Source organism: Ornithorhynchus anatinus, chromosome 1, assembly GCF_004115215.2.
Source record: "Ornithorhynchus anatinus isolate Pmale09 chromosome 1, mOrnAna1.pri.v4, whole genome shotgun sequence".
Classification (NCBI taxonomy): domain Eukaryota; kingdom Metazoa; phylum Chordata; class Mammalia; order Monotremata; family Ornithorhynchidae; genus Ornithorhynchus; species Ornithorhynchus anatinus.
The window spans coordinates 82,522,369-82,538,735 of NC_041728.1; the positions used below are offsets into that span (position 1 = coordinate 82,522,369).

Here is a 16,367-nt window from a genome sequence, read left to right on the forward strand (position 1 = left end):
GAATAGCCACCTCAGTTGTGTCTGTGTTCTTCACCACCCAACCTAACCAGCTATTTTTATGATTTCTGCTGAACCTGTCCACTTTGCTAGTGGCCCTATCTAGGTCTTATTTTATAAACCTCCTCCCCAAACACACACACTGGGGGTGGAGGGGGAGCTCTATTTAAAACAAATGCCTCAAGACACGACTAAAAATTCACCCATCTGATTTGACAGTTCATTGGCAATTCACTTGTTCATTCATTCAGTCGAGTGCTTACTATGTGCAGAGCACTGTATTAAGCGCTTGGAATATACAGTTCGGCAACAGAGACCATCCCTGCCCAACAACGAGCTCACAGTCTAAACGGGGGAGACAGACAACAAAACAGAACAAAACAAAGCCATTTATGAATACTTTTACAAAGGTTCCAACCTTATTCCTAACCCTTGGCCTTTACCCTAACTTGATTGCAGTTTGAAAATGATGGAGTTGTCAAAAGGTTAATTTCAGTTTTTGGAAATGTTGATTTTAAGTGGTTATTGGTTTTCCCGCACCCCGTTTTTCTTTCATTCAGCGTTTACCACCTTAACCCATTTGCTGCCTCTCCAACTCCCTTCCATTGCCATGAAAATTGACAAAGGCGGAGAAAAGAGAGGGTTCGAGGGGGTTGTGGGCAGGGCATGTGCCTGGTATATTGTGTTGTCAAGCGCTTAGTACAGTGCTCTGCACACTTTAAGCGCTCAATACAGTTGACTGAGCAGAGACCCTACCAGTTCAGTTTCTGGGATATGATCTTGTACACTTCTTCCCCAGATCTATTTCTGAACTTAGAATAGCGAGGCTTTCGCAGGAACGGACAAGTTCGTTAAAGTCTCCCGTTTGAAGATGAAGCAGCGTGGCCCAGGGCATAGAGCCCGGGACTGGGAATCAGAAGGACCTGGGTTCTAATCCTGCCCCGCAGCGTGCCTGCTGTGTGACCTTGGGCAAGTCATTTTACCTCTCTTTGCCTCAGTTACTGCAGCTGTTAAATGGGGATTAAGACTGTGAGCCCCATGTGGGACATGGACTGTGTCTAACCTGATTAATATCTAAATCAGCACTTAATACTATGCCTGGTACATAGTAAGCACTTAAATACCATTAAGAAAAAGCAGGGGGTGTTGTCTTACCTGCCCTTGAATACAGAATTTTCAGAAAAGAACAATACAATAAATTGTCCTACTGTGTGATTTTTACCATGAATTAGCCATATGGATTTCCATTGTAAATCCCCTAAATCAGTGGATTGTGTCCTATATGCTAAAGGTGCAGTCGAATATTCATAGTAGTAATATTGTGCTTCAGTTTCCTTCAGGCAAAGGAGGAATTGAAGCAACTTAAGCTCCCTGGATTTATGTACAGCGATGTTCTTAAACTGGCTTCCACAGTACCTTATTTCAGCATGGAAGAAGATGATGGTTTGGAAGATGGTATTCATCTCATCGTTTGTGTCCACGGCTTAGATGGTATGTGTAGAAGTGACATCTGATACTGAATTTTAGGTCATGTAAGAAATATGAAAGTTTTGTTTTTCATATTTAGTCCCCTTACTGAAAAAATGTGTAATTTCAGTGACTTGAGTCATGCAGACTTTCTAAAATTTAACGTTTTGGTCACCTAGAAACCGCTTAATTTTGAAATACCCAAAAAGATACTTTTTGCACATTTTAAATGATGATCACAAGCTTATAAAACTGTATTATAGTCATCTTCATCATAAGTAGTATTTCTTGAGTGCCTGTTGTACTTCAGAGAAAATAAAGAATCAGTAGACATGTTCTCTATCCCTGAGGAGTTTACATGTAGCTTGGGAGACAGGAACTAAAATAATTTACTGATAATAAAAAGAAGCTTTGGATATGTATATGTTAGTGCTTAAAAAATAGGGTATATATGACAAATCCAGAGGTGTTATGGCTGTTCAAGTGCAATCTGTCACTCGTAGTTATTGAGCACATATCGTATGCAGAGGAGTGTACTCAGAGTATCATTTAGGAGAAAATGATACAATAGAATTATCAAATAGGTTCCCTGCCCACAACGAGCTCATAGTCTGACAAGGGGAGAGAGACATTAAAATAAATATATTGTGGGTATGTACTTAAGTTCATTCATTTAACCGTATTTATTAAGAACTGCTGTGTGCAAAGCACTGTACTAAACACTTGGGAATGCACAATACAACAATAAACAGTGACAATCCCTGCCCACAACGAGCTCACAATCTAGAAAGGAGGAGACAGACATCAGTACAAATAAAGTGTTGTGGGATTGAGGGTGGGATGCGTATCAAGTGCTTAAAGGATACAGATCCGTGTGCATTGGCTGTGGCATTAGGGAAAAGGAGTAGGGGAATGAGGGCCTAACTGGGGAAGGCAGAGTGCCCAAGCGAAAAGGCTTGGGAGTCAGAGTACCAGTTTCTAAACCCAGCTCTGCTATTTATTGGCTATGTGACCTGGGGAAAGTCACTTAACTTCTCTGTGCTTCTGTTACTGCATCTGTAAAATGGGGATTAAGACTGTGAGCTCCATGTTGCACAGGGAATGTGTCTAACCCGATTATCGTTACTCCAGTTTTTAGTACAGTGTCTAGCACATAGTCAGCACTTATCAAATGCCTTTAAAAAAGGTCTCTTGGAAGAGATGTGATTTTAATAAGGCTTTGAAAGTGGGGACACGTGGGGAGAGTGAGGTCTGTTGTACATGGGTGGGGGGGAGCGGTTCAACCCAAAAGGAGGATGAGGGCAAGGTGTCGGCAGTGAAGTAGACAAGATTGAGTAGTAGTTGACATTAGAGGAATGAAGTGTGTGGACTGGGTTGTAGTAGGAAATCAATGAAGTATGGTAGGACATGGAAAGCAGATTGAGTGTTTCAAAGCTGAAGGTAAGGAGCTTCTGTGTGATGCACAAGTGAGTGGGCAGCCATTGGAGGTTCTTGAAGAGAGGGGAGCTATGGACTGAATAATTTTTTAAGAAAAAAGATCCGGGTGGCAGAATGAAATACAGACTGTAGTGAGGAGAGACAGAAGGCAGGGAGGTCAGCAGGGAGACTGATGCAGTAGTCAAGTTGGGATATGGATCAGGATAGTAGGTTGGATGGAGAGGAAAAAGTGAATTTTAGAAATGTTGTGGAGGTAGAAGTAACAGGACTTGGTGACCAGTAGATTGTAAGGATTGAATGAGAGAGATGGACAGTAGTTTGAGGAGGGAGTTAAACATCTGAAAAAGCCGGTGTGGGAAATGGGTATTGGAATCACTGAGGATGGAGAAGTATCGTTACCGGGTGAATGAAAGGGCAGAATTAAAGTTGGTGAGGATATGTGATGGATGAGGTCAGCCTGGTGCCTAGATTTGCACCAGCAACTGTCTTCAGCTCCTGTACTCTGGAGCTGATCCTGGGTTGCGGAAGAGTGGTATGAGGTTGGCGGAGACAGGGGAGCAAGGGAGATGAGTTCAGTGGAGACAGCAGTGTTGAGGGTGTTAATTTGTGAGTCCAGAGAAGGCAGTTGAAGAACTGAGAGCAATTAAAGCATGATGACTTTAGAGAACTGGTGGGGTTCAAAAGATTGGAGGTCTCTGGGAAACAGGAGCAGTACAAAATAGTGTAGGTTTGTTTAAGCAGTGGTTATTGTGAGATTATAATTTAGGATGAAGATGAATTGATTGGAGAAGGCTTCTTAGGAAGATATGATTGCAGAAGGGCCTTTGTTAGCCATATTTAGATATCAATATTACATAGAGATGCTAAAGTATGATATGGCCACCCTGAGTGGAATTAAGTAGCGTGGCCTAATGAAAAGAGTACAGGCCTGGAAGTCAGAGGGCCCGAGTTCCAATTCTCAGCTCCATCACTTGTCTTCTGTGCGACTCTGGGCAAGTCACTTACTTTCTCTGCACCTCAGTTCACTCATATGCCAAATGGGGATTCAATACTTGTGCTTCCTCCTACTTTGACTGAGAGCCCCATTTGGAACCTGAGTATCTTGTATCTACTGCAGTGCTTAGTGCTGTACATTAAGCATTGAACAAATGCCTTTATTATCCCTCTAGACTGTAAGTTTACTGTGGACAGGGAATGTGTCTATCAACTCTGTTATATTTCTGTATTGTACTCTCCCAAGCGCTTAGTTTGGTGTTCTGCACACAGAAGAACTCAGTGAATACAACTGATTGAATTAAGTTTGTGTGTGTGTCTGCTTGATTATGTTCCCAGGTAGGCTTGGTCTTGAACATAAAACAAAACAAATATCAATATTAGGTCATATATTCTGACAAACATTGGGGAAAAGATGCTTAGAGAAATCATTTCAGAGTTGCCCTCTTTAAGATCCATTATACTACTATATTAGGGGTGAACCCAAATATTTCTAACTTGCCCTTTAATAACTTACTATGGAGCACTCATCCATGGCTTTTTCCAAATCTGTGAGCAGCCAAAACTTCCTACTGCCTTAACTTCCTGTGGTAATTAATTGTCCATGCCTAACAACATTGAAGAAATTTGGTTTGTACCACTGCAAACTTTGACATTGCCCTTTCCTGTTCAGTCAGCCAGTCCACCAGTGGTATTTATTGAGGAGAGTGCTTACTGTATGCAGTACTTAAAAAATACCACACATCACTTAGCTTCCATAATAATAATGATAATCCTTATCACTATTATTAATCTAGAGGCATAATTATGCCTTTTCTTTTGCTTGTTTCCTCTTCCTGCTGATGCCCACTTGGTTGTGCCTTTTGACTGCTGCCCAGTATTTTCCTGGTGACTTTAAAAGCATTGTCAACAGCTTTTAAGGAGGAGTTCCCAAGGGAAGAGTTTTACTGTAACTTTGCTCTGCCCCACAAATTTACCAAAGTTTTAATTTCTAACAGGCTTCTCTTTTCATTCATTCATCTATTTGATAAAATGATGCTGCCAATGGATTTGGTGTGTGTTTCATCATAACTAAATGATCTAGAGCAATAAAACTCAGGGTTAATGACCTCTGAAGCATTACTGCTAATAGTAATGGTTATTATTCTGGTAATCTAGAGCAGTAATTGTTGGGGTTAATGACCTCTGACACCTTCGTGGCTGGCTCGGAAGAAGTGATAGCCACAAATGGGGATGAGTTTGATTTTACTGGACTCTGGGTTTGTAGATGGATTATCGAGCTACACTGAGCCTCCTAGAAGCTACTATTTGCCCACTGGGAATACAAAGCCATAGTAAACCATGTAAACTGTAAAGCTAAATATATGGAGAAGCATTGTGGCTTAGTGGAAAGAGCATGGGCTTGGGAGTCAGAAGTCATGGGTTCTAATCCCAGTCTGCCACTTGTCAGCTGTGTGACTTTGGGCAAGTCACTTCACTTCTCTGTGCCTCAGTTACCTCCTCTGTAAAATGGGGATGAAGACTGTGAGCCCCATGTGACTTTGCACATAGTAAGTGCTTAACAAATGCCATCTCTATTACTATTATTATTTTTATGTAGTTACCAAAATGAAATTAAAATATTGTTTAGGTTAGGGTTCTTTGTAACATTATTATTATTATGGTACTTGTTAGGCACTTAGTAAACACTCTTCTAAGCCCTGGGGGAGATGCAAGTTAATCAGGTTGGACACAGCCCCTCTCCCACATGGGACTAACACTCATATCCCCATTTTATGGGTGAGGTAACTGTGGCCCAGAGGAGTCAAATGACTTGTCCAGGGTTACAGAGCAAACATATGGCAAAGCCGGCATTAGAACCCAGGTCCTACTGACTCCCAGGCCCGTGCTGTATCCACTAAGCCATGCTTTTTCTCAAAGCCACTAAGCCGCGCTGCTTTGTAAAACTATAAGCTTATTGCTGTTTCATGGACTATAAAATTCCCTTCATGAAATAGACAAATGTTTTGTCGTGTACTTGAAAACTTTTTCTGTATTTCTCCTTAAGTATTATTTTTCTGTTTTTAGGAAACAGTGCAGATCTTCGATTAGTAAAGACTTACATTGAACTTGGATTGCCTGGGGGTCGAATAGATTTTCTTATGTCTGAGAGAAATCAGGTATGATCAATGACAGTGTTTCATAAGGAGCTAAGTCATCATCGTCATCATCAGTGATGTTTATTGAGGGTCATATATATTTGTTTGCAACTCTAATCTATGCCCAGATAATAGTGTAGTGTGAAATATCTTCCATTACTGAAGATATTCCATTACTTTGCAGTCTTTACATCTTGAATCTCTAGCAAAACCAGTAAATTTTGTGAAAATTAAAAGAAAAACACACTGCCAGAAATGTTAAATGATGATGTTATTTGTTAAGCACTTACTATGCGTCAAGCCCCATTCTAAGCACTGAGGTAGATATGTTAATCACATTTGACACAGACCCTGTCCCATATAGGGCTCCCAGTCTAAGTAGAAAGGAAAATAGGTATTGAATCCCCATTTTACAGATGAGAAAACTGAGGCCCAGAGAATTGTGACTTGCCCAAGGTTACGCAGCAGGCACGTGGCAGAGTTGGAATTAGAACCTGGGTCCTCTGAGTCCCAGTTTTGTGTTCTTTCCACTAGGCCAAGCTGCTTCTCTGTTGTAAAATGTAAATATTATCTATTTAACGTTGGCTTTGTCCCAAAGAATGTCAAGACAGTGAAATACTTTTTCAAACTTTGGAAAATTTGAAATAAAAGAAGTACTTAGAAAACCATAAGAATGGTCATCTTGGCTTTAATTTATACTAATTAATTCATTGCTAGTCATGTTTGAAAAAGTATGATTCATTCATTCAATCGTATTTATTGAGCGCTTACTGTGTGCAGAGCACTGTACTAAGTGCTTTGAAAATACAATTTGGCAACAGATAGAGATAATTCCTACCCAACAACAGGCTCACAGTCTAGGAGGGATTCCTTAACTGTCTATAAAGTTTTCATTAGAAAATTGTAAATACCGTCTGAAAAATGGTGCCATGAAATTTAAAATGCCTGTTTTATTAAGGTGGCCAGACTATCTCCATCATTCCTAAAACGAGTTGGATGGACTCCATGGTAGGGTAGAAGAAGAGAGGTTACTCTTAAATCTTGCAGTGAAGCTGCAAAAGTCTCCTTTTTTTGCCCTACCAGTTCCAACCAACCTGAAGCAGAATTTTTCCCTTTTTCCCTACTGCCTCTCCTTTCTGTGTCATCTATGTTTCTGGATATGTACCCTTTTAGCACTTGATCTTCACCCCATCTTCAGGCCCACAGCATTTATGCACATATCTGAAATTTATTTATATTAATGTCTGTCTCTTGTAGGCAAGGTATATGTCTACTATGTTTGTATTGTACTCTTCCAACTGCTTAGTACACTGCTCTGCACACACTAAGTGCTCAGGCAATTAATCGCATTTATTGAGTGCTTACCTTGTGCAGGGTGTTAAACTAAGTGCTTTGGAGAGTACAATATAAGAGAATTGGTAGACATATTCCCTCCTCACAAGGAACTTAAAGTCTAGAGGAGAGCTCAGTAAATACCATTGTTTGATTGAGGCAGGGAGACCTTCAAGGAACAAGAAGACTTGAAAACATGAAGTATGGAGAAAAAAAAAAGTAAGCCTGTTTACTGCCCTCCTACTCCCCCATCCCTGCAGTGGGGATGTCTGGGAAGCCCATCTGGTCTGAAGGATGAGAAAGAGCAGCACAGTGGCTCCCCTAAAACAAAGTTGTACACTTAGGCTACAGCAGGAGACATTCTCTTTCAGAAAAATCTACCACATATGGAGGAAGGAAACTTTTACAGACCCTGACGAAGGGTAGGAGAATCTGAATGAAACTGCTAGGTGCTCAACAGTGACAACTAACCCTGAAGACCCCGGTGCTAAAACCATATGACACTCGCTTCTGGAAAAAACTAGGCAAAGAAAAGGAGGCTGAGTGAGTGAGTAACTGAGAAGATGTCAGGCCTAGAGGTGGAGACCTGTCATTTTGTCTGAGAGGGGTAAATAGAGGAGAAGTGATTAGATAAGCAAAGGCCTGCTGCCTGGGAGTCCCAGAGGTCACACCATAGAGACGAGAAAGGTGGAAACACACCCACAAACCCCACCCAAAAGAGGAGAGTGAGAAGAGGGAGAGAGAAAGTTAGCCTGCATCATTTAATCTTAGTTTTAAAAGTGATCAAACCTGTTGGGGAGGGAACAGTGTGAAATTTTCATATCATCCTATTTGCCCAATGTGTATGTTTTACTTTTCGACAGAATGATACCTTTGCTGATTTTGATTCCATGACTGATCGTCTTCTTGATGAGATCATACAATATATTCAGATTTACAGCCTAACAATTTCAAAAATCAGGTAAACACTACACAAAATGGTTTTTGTATTTGAATATGTGATGTATAATTAGACACTGCCCAGATTACTAGCCTGTTTTATAGCAGGAGTGGCCAGACTACTTTGATGGCCACAAAAGAGCATCTTTAAAATTTGAAGATTCGCAAAATAAAAGCGACTGCTGCTGTACATTGCTACGTATCCACCTCACCAGTTGTGTCATGATGAATGAGGACAGAGTTTTCTTGAAGTGTGGTTGATGGAGGATCATTTGTGGTAGTGGGTGGAATAATTTCATCTCCACCAGCTGGAGGACTGAGAGCCATAAATTACATATTATAAAATATTTATATTAATGTCTGCCTTCCCCTTTAGACTCTAAGCTCGTTGTGGACAGGAAAAGTGTCTATCAACTCTGTTGTACCTTCCCAGGCGTTTAGTATAGTGCTCTGCACACTGTAAGCACTTAGTTAATACCATTGATTGATTAAAAGTATATTGTCTAAGAGTTGTCCACAGATTGCATGATTGACTTCAAAAGGGTGACACATACTCAAGGGCCACAGTGTGGCCACTTGGTCTAACTTCTATCTCCTGGTCAAGAGCTATGTAGATTTTTAAATTCTGGAATTCATTCATTCAGGAGTATTTATTGAGCACCCACTGTGTGCAGAGCACTGTACTAAGTGCTTGGAAAGTACAATTTGGCAACAGATAGAGATAATTCCTACCCAACAATGGGTCCCTTGAGTTATCTCAAGGCCCTCCTGAGTAATTATTACAGAAGTTGTACAGGGTATAATTAGAGAGGGCATTGAAGCAAACTAGTTGTAGGAAGGTTTCTGTGAATATAGGGTTTGTTATAGTCTCCATATTCTTATCTTTTATGTAGATGGAGGATGGAGGATAATTAAATGATCCCTGGGTCCTTTCTGGTATTTGTATTTAATGGGCAGATTGAATTTTAGCAGTTTTTATAGTCATAAAAACTTAAAATGTTTGGAGTTAAAATTAATAAAATTAATAAGGGGGAAGTAAACCATTTACTTTTCAAGCAGTTAGCGCATTGCATCCAGAAGGGTCTCAGTAATTAGTATTACACCTCCTAGAAATCATTCTTTTCTATCCATTTAGGATCAATATAGTGAGTTGCTGTTGGATCATATAATTTTTAAAAACTTTTTCAAGTATGTCTCAGTACCAGCAGGTAGCAAAATTATATGTTTTTTAAGTCCGACTTTCATTTAGGATATTTTCAGAGCGATCAATATCAGTTACAAGCCCTGAATTAAAAAATCAAGTTCCATTCATCATCAGTTTTACATGTCACATTGTGTAAAATTACTCACCTGATTGTTGGGAAAAGAAATATATTCTCTCATTAGTAGTTTGGGGACTCTTAAAAGGCAAAACTAATCGAAGCATCATGTTATTAATGTATTGTTTTGTACAGGAAGGCTTAGCGTAGAATGAGTAGGCATTTAAAGTCATCTATTTTATGGAAGCATATTGTATTTTTTTTATAGCTTTATTGGACATTCGCTGGGCAATTTGATAATCCGTTCAGTGCTTACAAGGCCCAGGTTTAAATATTACCTCAGCAAACTTCACACCTTTTTGTCTCTTTCTGGACCACACCTTGGTACCCTCTACAATAGCAGTGCACTCGTTAATACAGGTAAAGACTTCGAATCATTCCGAGCCTTAAAATATAGAATGGAGGATAATTAAATGATCCCTGGGTCCTTTCTGGTATTTGTATTTTAACAAATTGTATTTCTTCGTGGCTGAGAAGAACAAGTTACTTCTTCACCTTAATGACTTCAGATGTCTAGGGAAGCAGCGTGGACCTGGAGTGGGCCTAGAAGGAAGAGCATGGACCTGGGTTCTAATCCCACCTCCTCCACTTGCCTGTTGTGTCACTTTGGGCAAGTTACAACTTCTCTGTGTCTCAGTTTCCTCTTCTGCAAAGTGAGAGAGGGTTATGGGAAAGGAAGTAGAGGTTAGGTATGAACAGGGTACATTTAGATGAAAATTAGGGAGACTTTCAGCTAAAAGGGTAAAGGTTGAAAACCAAAAAAAAAAAAGGTTGACAACTTCTGGTATGACATAGTTATATTCCTTTGTTGTGACCTTATTTTTCAGAATTCTTAAAATTCTTACCTAATATTTTAATGAAATTCTATCTGTGAAATAGGCTGACATAAGTATGTATTCAGCCAAATCTCAACAATACCTATTTTTCGTCACTGCTTTAATTCTATCAGAAAGCATTTTTATAAAATCAAAATGATATATTTGATCATATTAAAATTTATATGAGGTCAATCGGTTTACATTTGAATATGAAATTAATGTTAGGGGTAAAGTTTTAAGCGCCAGCCTCAGAATTTACTGGACTAGCTTTTAAGAAGGCGTTATACAGGCCTACCCCAGGTAGCAACCACCCTACAATATATGTAACATTGGAATGTGCCCTACTGATTAATTGCTGATTAATCCCAGTATACGATTCCACCCCCAACATTATGTGCTAGTAAATTAATTACCCTTCCTCAGATAATCTCTTTTCAATTTTCCTACCCACATTCCCACTCACAATTTTCCCACATTCCAAACTCAGCTCCATCTCCCCATCGCTCCCCAGCCTCCCAACACTTGCCAGTGTTTTTGAACTAAATGCTGTGAGTAGATCGCATTTTTGTTTGTTTGTTCTTTATGGTATTGGTTAAGTGCTCACTATGTGCCAGCCCTGAGTGCTGGGATGGATACGAGCTAATCAGGTTTGACACAATCCGTGTCCCACATGGGACTCACGGTCTTAATCTTCATTTTGCAGAGGAGGTAACTGAGGCACAGAGAAATTAAGTGCTTCACCCAAGGTCACGCAGCCGACCAGGTGGTGGAAGTGGGATTAGAACCCAGGTCCTTCTGGCTCCCTGGCCCATGCTCTCTACAGAGTTTCTGCTATTCTTCCTTCCATCCCAAGCTGCTGCTCTTACCACTTTATATCCTTGTCTCTGCTCCCACAGCTTTGGCTAGGGGCAGGGAATAGAGGGCGGTCAAGTAGAGGGGATATAGTCCTGGCTATGCTAGTAATGATGGTATTTGTTAAGCGCTCACTATATTCAAAACACTGTTCAAAGCGCTGTGGGATGATCAGGTGATCAGGTTGTCCCACGTGGGGCTCACAGTCCCCATTTTCCAGATGAGGTCCCTGAGGCACAGAGAAGTGAAGCGACTTGCCCAAAGTCACACAGCTAACAAGCGGCAGGGTCAGGATTAGAACCCATGACCTCAGACTACCAAGCCCGGGCTCTTTCCACTGAGCCATGCTGCTTCTCTTCTCTAGTAGCAGCTACTGCCACCTTTTTAATAATAATTTTTAAAAAAAGAAACTAGAACCTGTGAGGATGAAATTGACCAGATGGAAAAGGATGGAGGGTAGGTGCTTGGGCAACGGGTTGAGGGAAGGAGTGATGGGGAGAATTTTACAATTTATTTTTATTACCTCTGCTTGGCCATCATGTCGAGAATTATAGTTTACGTAGCGCAGTGCTCTGAACCAGGTGCTCAGTATAATACTCTGCACACAGTGAGCACTCAATAAATACGATTGAATGAATAACACTGACATATTTGATAGCTGAATACTCAGATTGTCTATTCTGGTTGACTTTGTGCTCCCTCTTATGTGATTTGGGGCAAATTAAGCTTAAAAAATTATTTTTTTCTTCATCATAATCATCACTAACAATGTTGACTTCAGCCCCTAATGTGTACAGAGCTTTGTACTTGGAAGCTTTCCACCCCATTACTTGTCTGTCTAGCTGAAAGTCAGCCATACTTTTTTCACTGACTTAATTCAAGATATCTTTATTTTTCCAGCAGAAAATTGAGAGTTGTCTGTTACAGAATGTGAAGACCTTCTTATGCCATTTTAACATGGAATTTTGAATAACTTTACTATGTATTAAAATTGATATATAGAGGTAGCTTTTATTAATTACTGTTCAATTCAGATTTATACTCATCTATCTCTTCTTCACTCTTCAGGTCTCTGGTTTATGCAGAAGTGGAAAAAATCAGGTTCTTTATTGCAACTGACGTGTCGAGATCATTCAGACCCCCGTCAGACCTTCTTGTATAAACTCAGTAAAAAAGCAGGCAAGTGTATTATTTATACTGCAGTAGTAATTGTTGATAATATTTCATAAGGGGAGAAAATATTTTGCTTGAGAAGTGATTATTTACAAGCCCTTGAAAGATATGACCCTGGAAAAAATTAACATGGTTTTGGAAATTAATCTTAACACATCAGTATAATTTCTTTTTCAACAAAGGGATAAGTGATGTAGAATGAAAGGAAGTGAAGATGTAATGGGTTTTTTAATGTACATAATTTTACACTATCTTTAAGGAAGTATCCAGCTCAAAGACTATGCGAAGAGTTATAAGTGATTTAATATTACCTTGGAAGTTTGTTTCAAGTCAGGTATATTTAATAGTTTCATCAGTGACCTGGCTGATGAAGTCAAGAATATCTTTATTAAATTCTCTGGCACAAAAGCGGGTGGGGTGGCTGGACCCTGGATACAAGGATATGAATTCAGAAAAAACTGCAAATTGGGAAAGGCAGATGATAATATAAGGGTCATCATGGACAAGCATTGGACATGAGTAAGTACTTAATCAGTGGTTTTATTGATCGCTTATTCTGTGCTTGATGTGGACTTTCCTTAACAAAGATTCCGTAGGCAGCAGTTCCTGTTTTATGGGGTAATTGGGTGTGCTAAACACCACTGCACCGTGGGCATCAGGTCACAATGTCATGATGAAAACATAAGAGAAAGAGCTCTAATGATGCACGGTCAGATACAGATAGTCACAGCACTATATGACACTAGGCTGCCCGACAAAAGTTAGTTCACAGATATGGGCGATGGACACGCCATGTATTGGAAAGGTCTTCCCTCTTTAGAACCATTCCTGTCTGGGCTTGGATTTGCAGTGAGAAGGTAACCATTATAGAACTTTGTAAACCTGCCCCAAGATTTAAGCAACCATGTAAACCTGCCCCTGAAACCAAAGCTCTCTGCCACAATCGTAAGTGCTTGGGCCCAACAATGAGACACTGTATTGCGGGTGGGAAAAAAAAAAAGGCTGCACAGATTTAGACAAACTCATAACAGAAATACCAGGACCAGAAAAATCCATTATAATAGGTGATTTTTATGCCTTATTTTGTTGGTAGTGATGCCAACACATGGTGAAAAGTTATAGTCATATGGGTGTGGTAAATTAGATCACAGTGGCCTGCTTTTGCTGAGTAAATGTGACCAATACCTCATTATTGCCAACACCATTCAAACAAAAGCCTGCTGACCTAAGGAAAAACACCCCGGGTACATCCATGATCAAAACATAGACATATTATTGTCTATGTTGGATTGCAGCAGAGAGACTTAAAGGGTAAGGTGATTACAGCAGCTACGTATGGAGCTGAGTGCTGGATGAACCGTCATTCAGTCGTATTTATTGAGCCCTTACTATGTGCAGAGCACTGTACCGAGTGCTTGAAAGAGAACAATACTATAATAGACACATTCCGTGCCCACAGCGAGCTTACAGTCTAGTCATATGATATGCTCTAGGTTTATAATCTTACTACACAACCGTTTTATCCAAAAATGGTCCCCAAACCTCCAAGACAGCTGAACGTTAAGCTCCTGGAAAACATAGGAACTCTGCAGCTCTTCAACAGAAAAATGCAACTACAATCTCCAGAGGAACCAATGAACAGTAGTTCTCCTTGATACAGTCTACCCGGCAGTCATTGAGAAATCAGGAATGGCCAGGCAAAATGTGTTCAATGCAGATGATTTGGAGATCAAAATCTATTTAGAACAAAGCAAATGCTGCACCCGAAACATCTTGCAGCACTTCATTACTCAAACAAAGGCAAGACTACAAAAGCCTACTTCATGACGTGCCTTTCAAAGTAAGAAACAGGCATGGTAGGTGATGGGATGGCAAAAAATGGAAGAGATCAAGGGCTGTGGCACTTTGCCACAAAACCAAGAACTGCTGTCCAATATTGAGAGAAGTTTTTCTGCCTTGTGAATTTGGCATCTCTGAAGTGGAAAGCATGGCTCCAGTCCTTTCACACACGGGGGCAATCCCGTAGAGGTGGCATATGGATATGTTTATTGTTCTCAACACAACTGTTGAAGATGAGACCCTTCAAAATATAGAAACCATTCCGAAGCACGATCACTCAAACAATGGTATATGTCGATCACTCACTGTGTGCAGGGCACTGTAGTAAGTGCTTGGGACAGTGCAGTAGAGCAGAGTAGGTGACAGAGTCCCTGCCCGCATGGAGCGTATAGGCTAGAGGGGGAGACAGACATTAAAATAAATCGCAGTGCATAATTACCTGTCACATGGCCCAACTTTTGAGGAAGTCGGCAATCAGAGCCATGGAAAATGGAAAAGCACTTGGAACTGCTGGTATAATTGCTAAAGACTTGTGAGCCTGGAGGAAACACTCTGCTTAAATACTTTCAAACATTCTTCAACGTGGAACACAAGAGATGGCCAAAGATTTCACAGATCTCGCCGTAATCGCCATCTTCAAGAGTAAAGGTGAAAGGTCAGTTAGTGGCAATTATCAAGCATCTATCTCGTTGGTCTCCATTGGCAGCAAAATCTAAACGAGAGTGCAGTTTTCACAGACCTTATGAAAGCATTGGACACCAATAATAATTCAGGTACTTGAAATTACGTAGTTTGTCTGCCTTGAAAAGTCCATGATGAGATCAATTCATAATGACAAAGCCTTGTCCAAACCAGGGGTGTCTTCTCCATCCCAATCCTATCACCAGTAGGATAAAATAGGGATGCCTCGTAGCTCCAAACCTATTCAATGTATTCCGTGCTGCCCATGTTAGAGGAAGCAACAATAGACTTGGATGCAGGCGTTAAAATTATTTTACATTCATTTGGGAAAGTCTTCCAACTCAGCAGACTTTCGAGGGTTATCTATATGTAGTTCTAGAGACAGTCACCAAGAATTCCTGTATGCAGGTCCACTCTAGAAGTACACAGTCAGTGAGTCGTATTTAATGAGCATTCACTCTGGGACGCTGTATTAAACGCTTGGGAGAGTACAGTATAACAATAAACAAATACAGTCTCTGTCCACATGGAGCTTACAGTCTAAAGGAGAGACGGCTCAGTGTCGGCAGAGATTGTCACCGTTTATTGTCGTAGTCTACTTTCCCAAATGCTTAGTAGAATGCCCTGCACCCACTAAGTGTTTAATAAGTATGATCTAATGAATGACAGACATTAATATAAATGAATTACAGATATATACATAATTGCTGTGGAGCTGAGCGTGGGATGCATATCAAGTGCTTAAAGGGTACAAATTCAAGTGCAGAGGCAATACAAATGGGAGAAGGGTGTAAGGGAAATGAAAGCTTACTCAAGGAAGGTCTCTTAATAATGTGGTATTAAGCGCTTACTATGTGGAAAGCACTAGTTCTAAGCGCTGGGGGGATACAAGGTGATCAGGTTGTCCCGCATGGGGCTCACTGTTTTTAATCCCCATTTTCCAGATGAGGTAACTGAGGCACAGAGAAGTGAAGTGACTTGCCCAAAGTCACACATCTGGTAAATGGCAGAGCTGGGATTCGAACCCATGACCTCTGACTCCCAAGCCCGGGCTCTTTCCACTGAGCCACGCTGCTTCTTGGAGGAGCAGCTTGGCCTAGCGGCAGCAGCACAGACTTAGGAGTCAGAGGATGTGGACTCTGATCCTGGCTCCGCCACTTATCTGCTGTGTGACCTTGTGCAAGCCACTTCACTTTTCTGTGCCTGTTATCTGTAAAATGGGGATTAAGATTTTGAGCCCCACATGGGACAACCTGATTACCTTGTATCTACCCCAGCGCTTAAAACAGTGCCTGGCACATAGTAAGCACATAGCAAATACCATAATTATTATATTATTATTATTAATTTGGCTTTTGAAGGTATAGAGAGAGCATACTAAG

The 16,367-nt window shown here is 40.6% G+C and overlaps 1 protein-coding gene and 1 long non-coding RNA gene across 9 annotated transcripts in view; one reads left to right on the top strand and one right to left on the bottom strand.

Moving 5' to 3' along the window:
- Nucleotides 1-16,367, top strand: part of FAM135A (family with sequence similarity 135 member A) — a 97,572-nt gene that overhangs the window by 73,310 nt on the left and 7,895 nt on the right. For 6 of the 8 annotated variants that reach the window (XM_029072107.1, XM_029072113.1, XM_029072120.2 and 3 more), the window contains 5 exons: nucleotides 1,328-1,488; nucleotides 5,962-6,053; nucleotides 8,228-8,325; nucleotides 9,831-9,982; nucleotides 12,361-12,471. In XM_029072107.1, the coding sequence (XP_028927940.1) occupies nucleotides 1,328-1,488; nucleotides 5,962-6,053; nucleotides 8,228-8,325; nucleotides 9,831-9,982; nucleotides 12,361-12,471 (614 nt within the window). Of the gene's footprint in view, nucleotides 1-1,327; nucleotides 1,489-5,961; nucleotides 6,054-7,527; nucleotides 7,584-7,735; nucleotides 7,911-8,227; nucleotides 8,326-9,830; nucleotides 9,983-12,360; nucleotides 12,472-16,367 lie in introns of those variants that run through there. The other 2 variants (XR_003762024.2, XM_039912308.1) reach the window with 2 other exon arrangements.
- Nucleotides 1-16,367, bottom strand: part of LOC114814267 — a 49,116-nt gene that overhangs the window by 20,219 nt on the left and 12,530 nt on the right. Inside the window, exon 3 of the long non-coding RNA XR_003762035.2 lies at nucleotides 14,744-14,938. This is a non-coding gene — a long non-coding RNA (uncharacterized LOC114814267). The remainder of the gene's footprint in view (nucleotides 1-14,743; nucleotides 14,939-16,367) is intronic.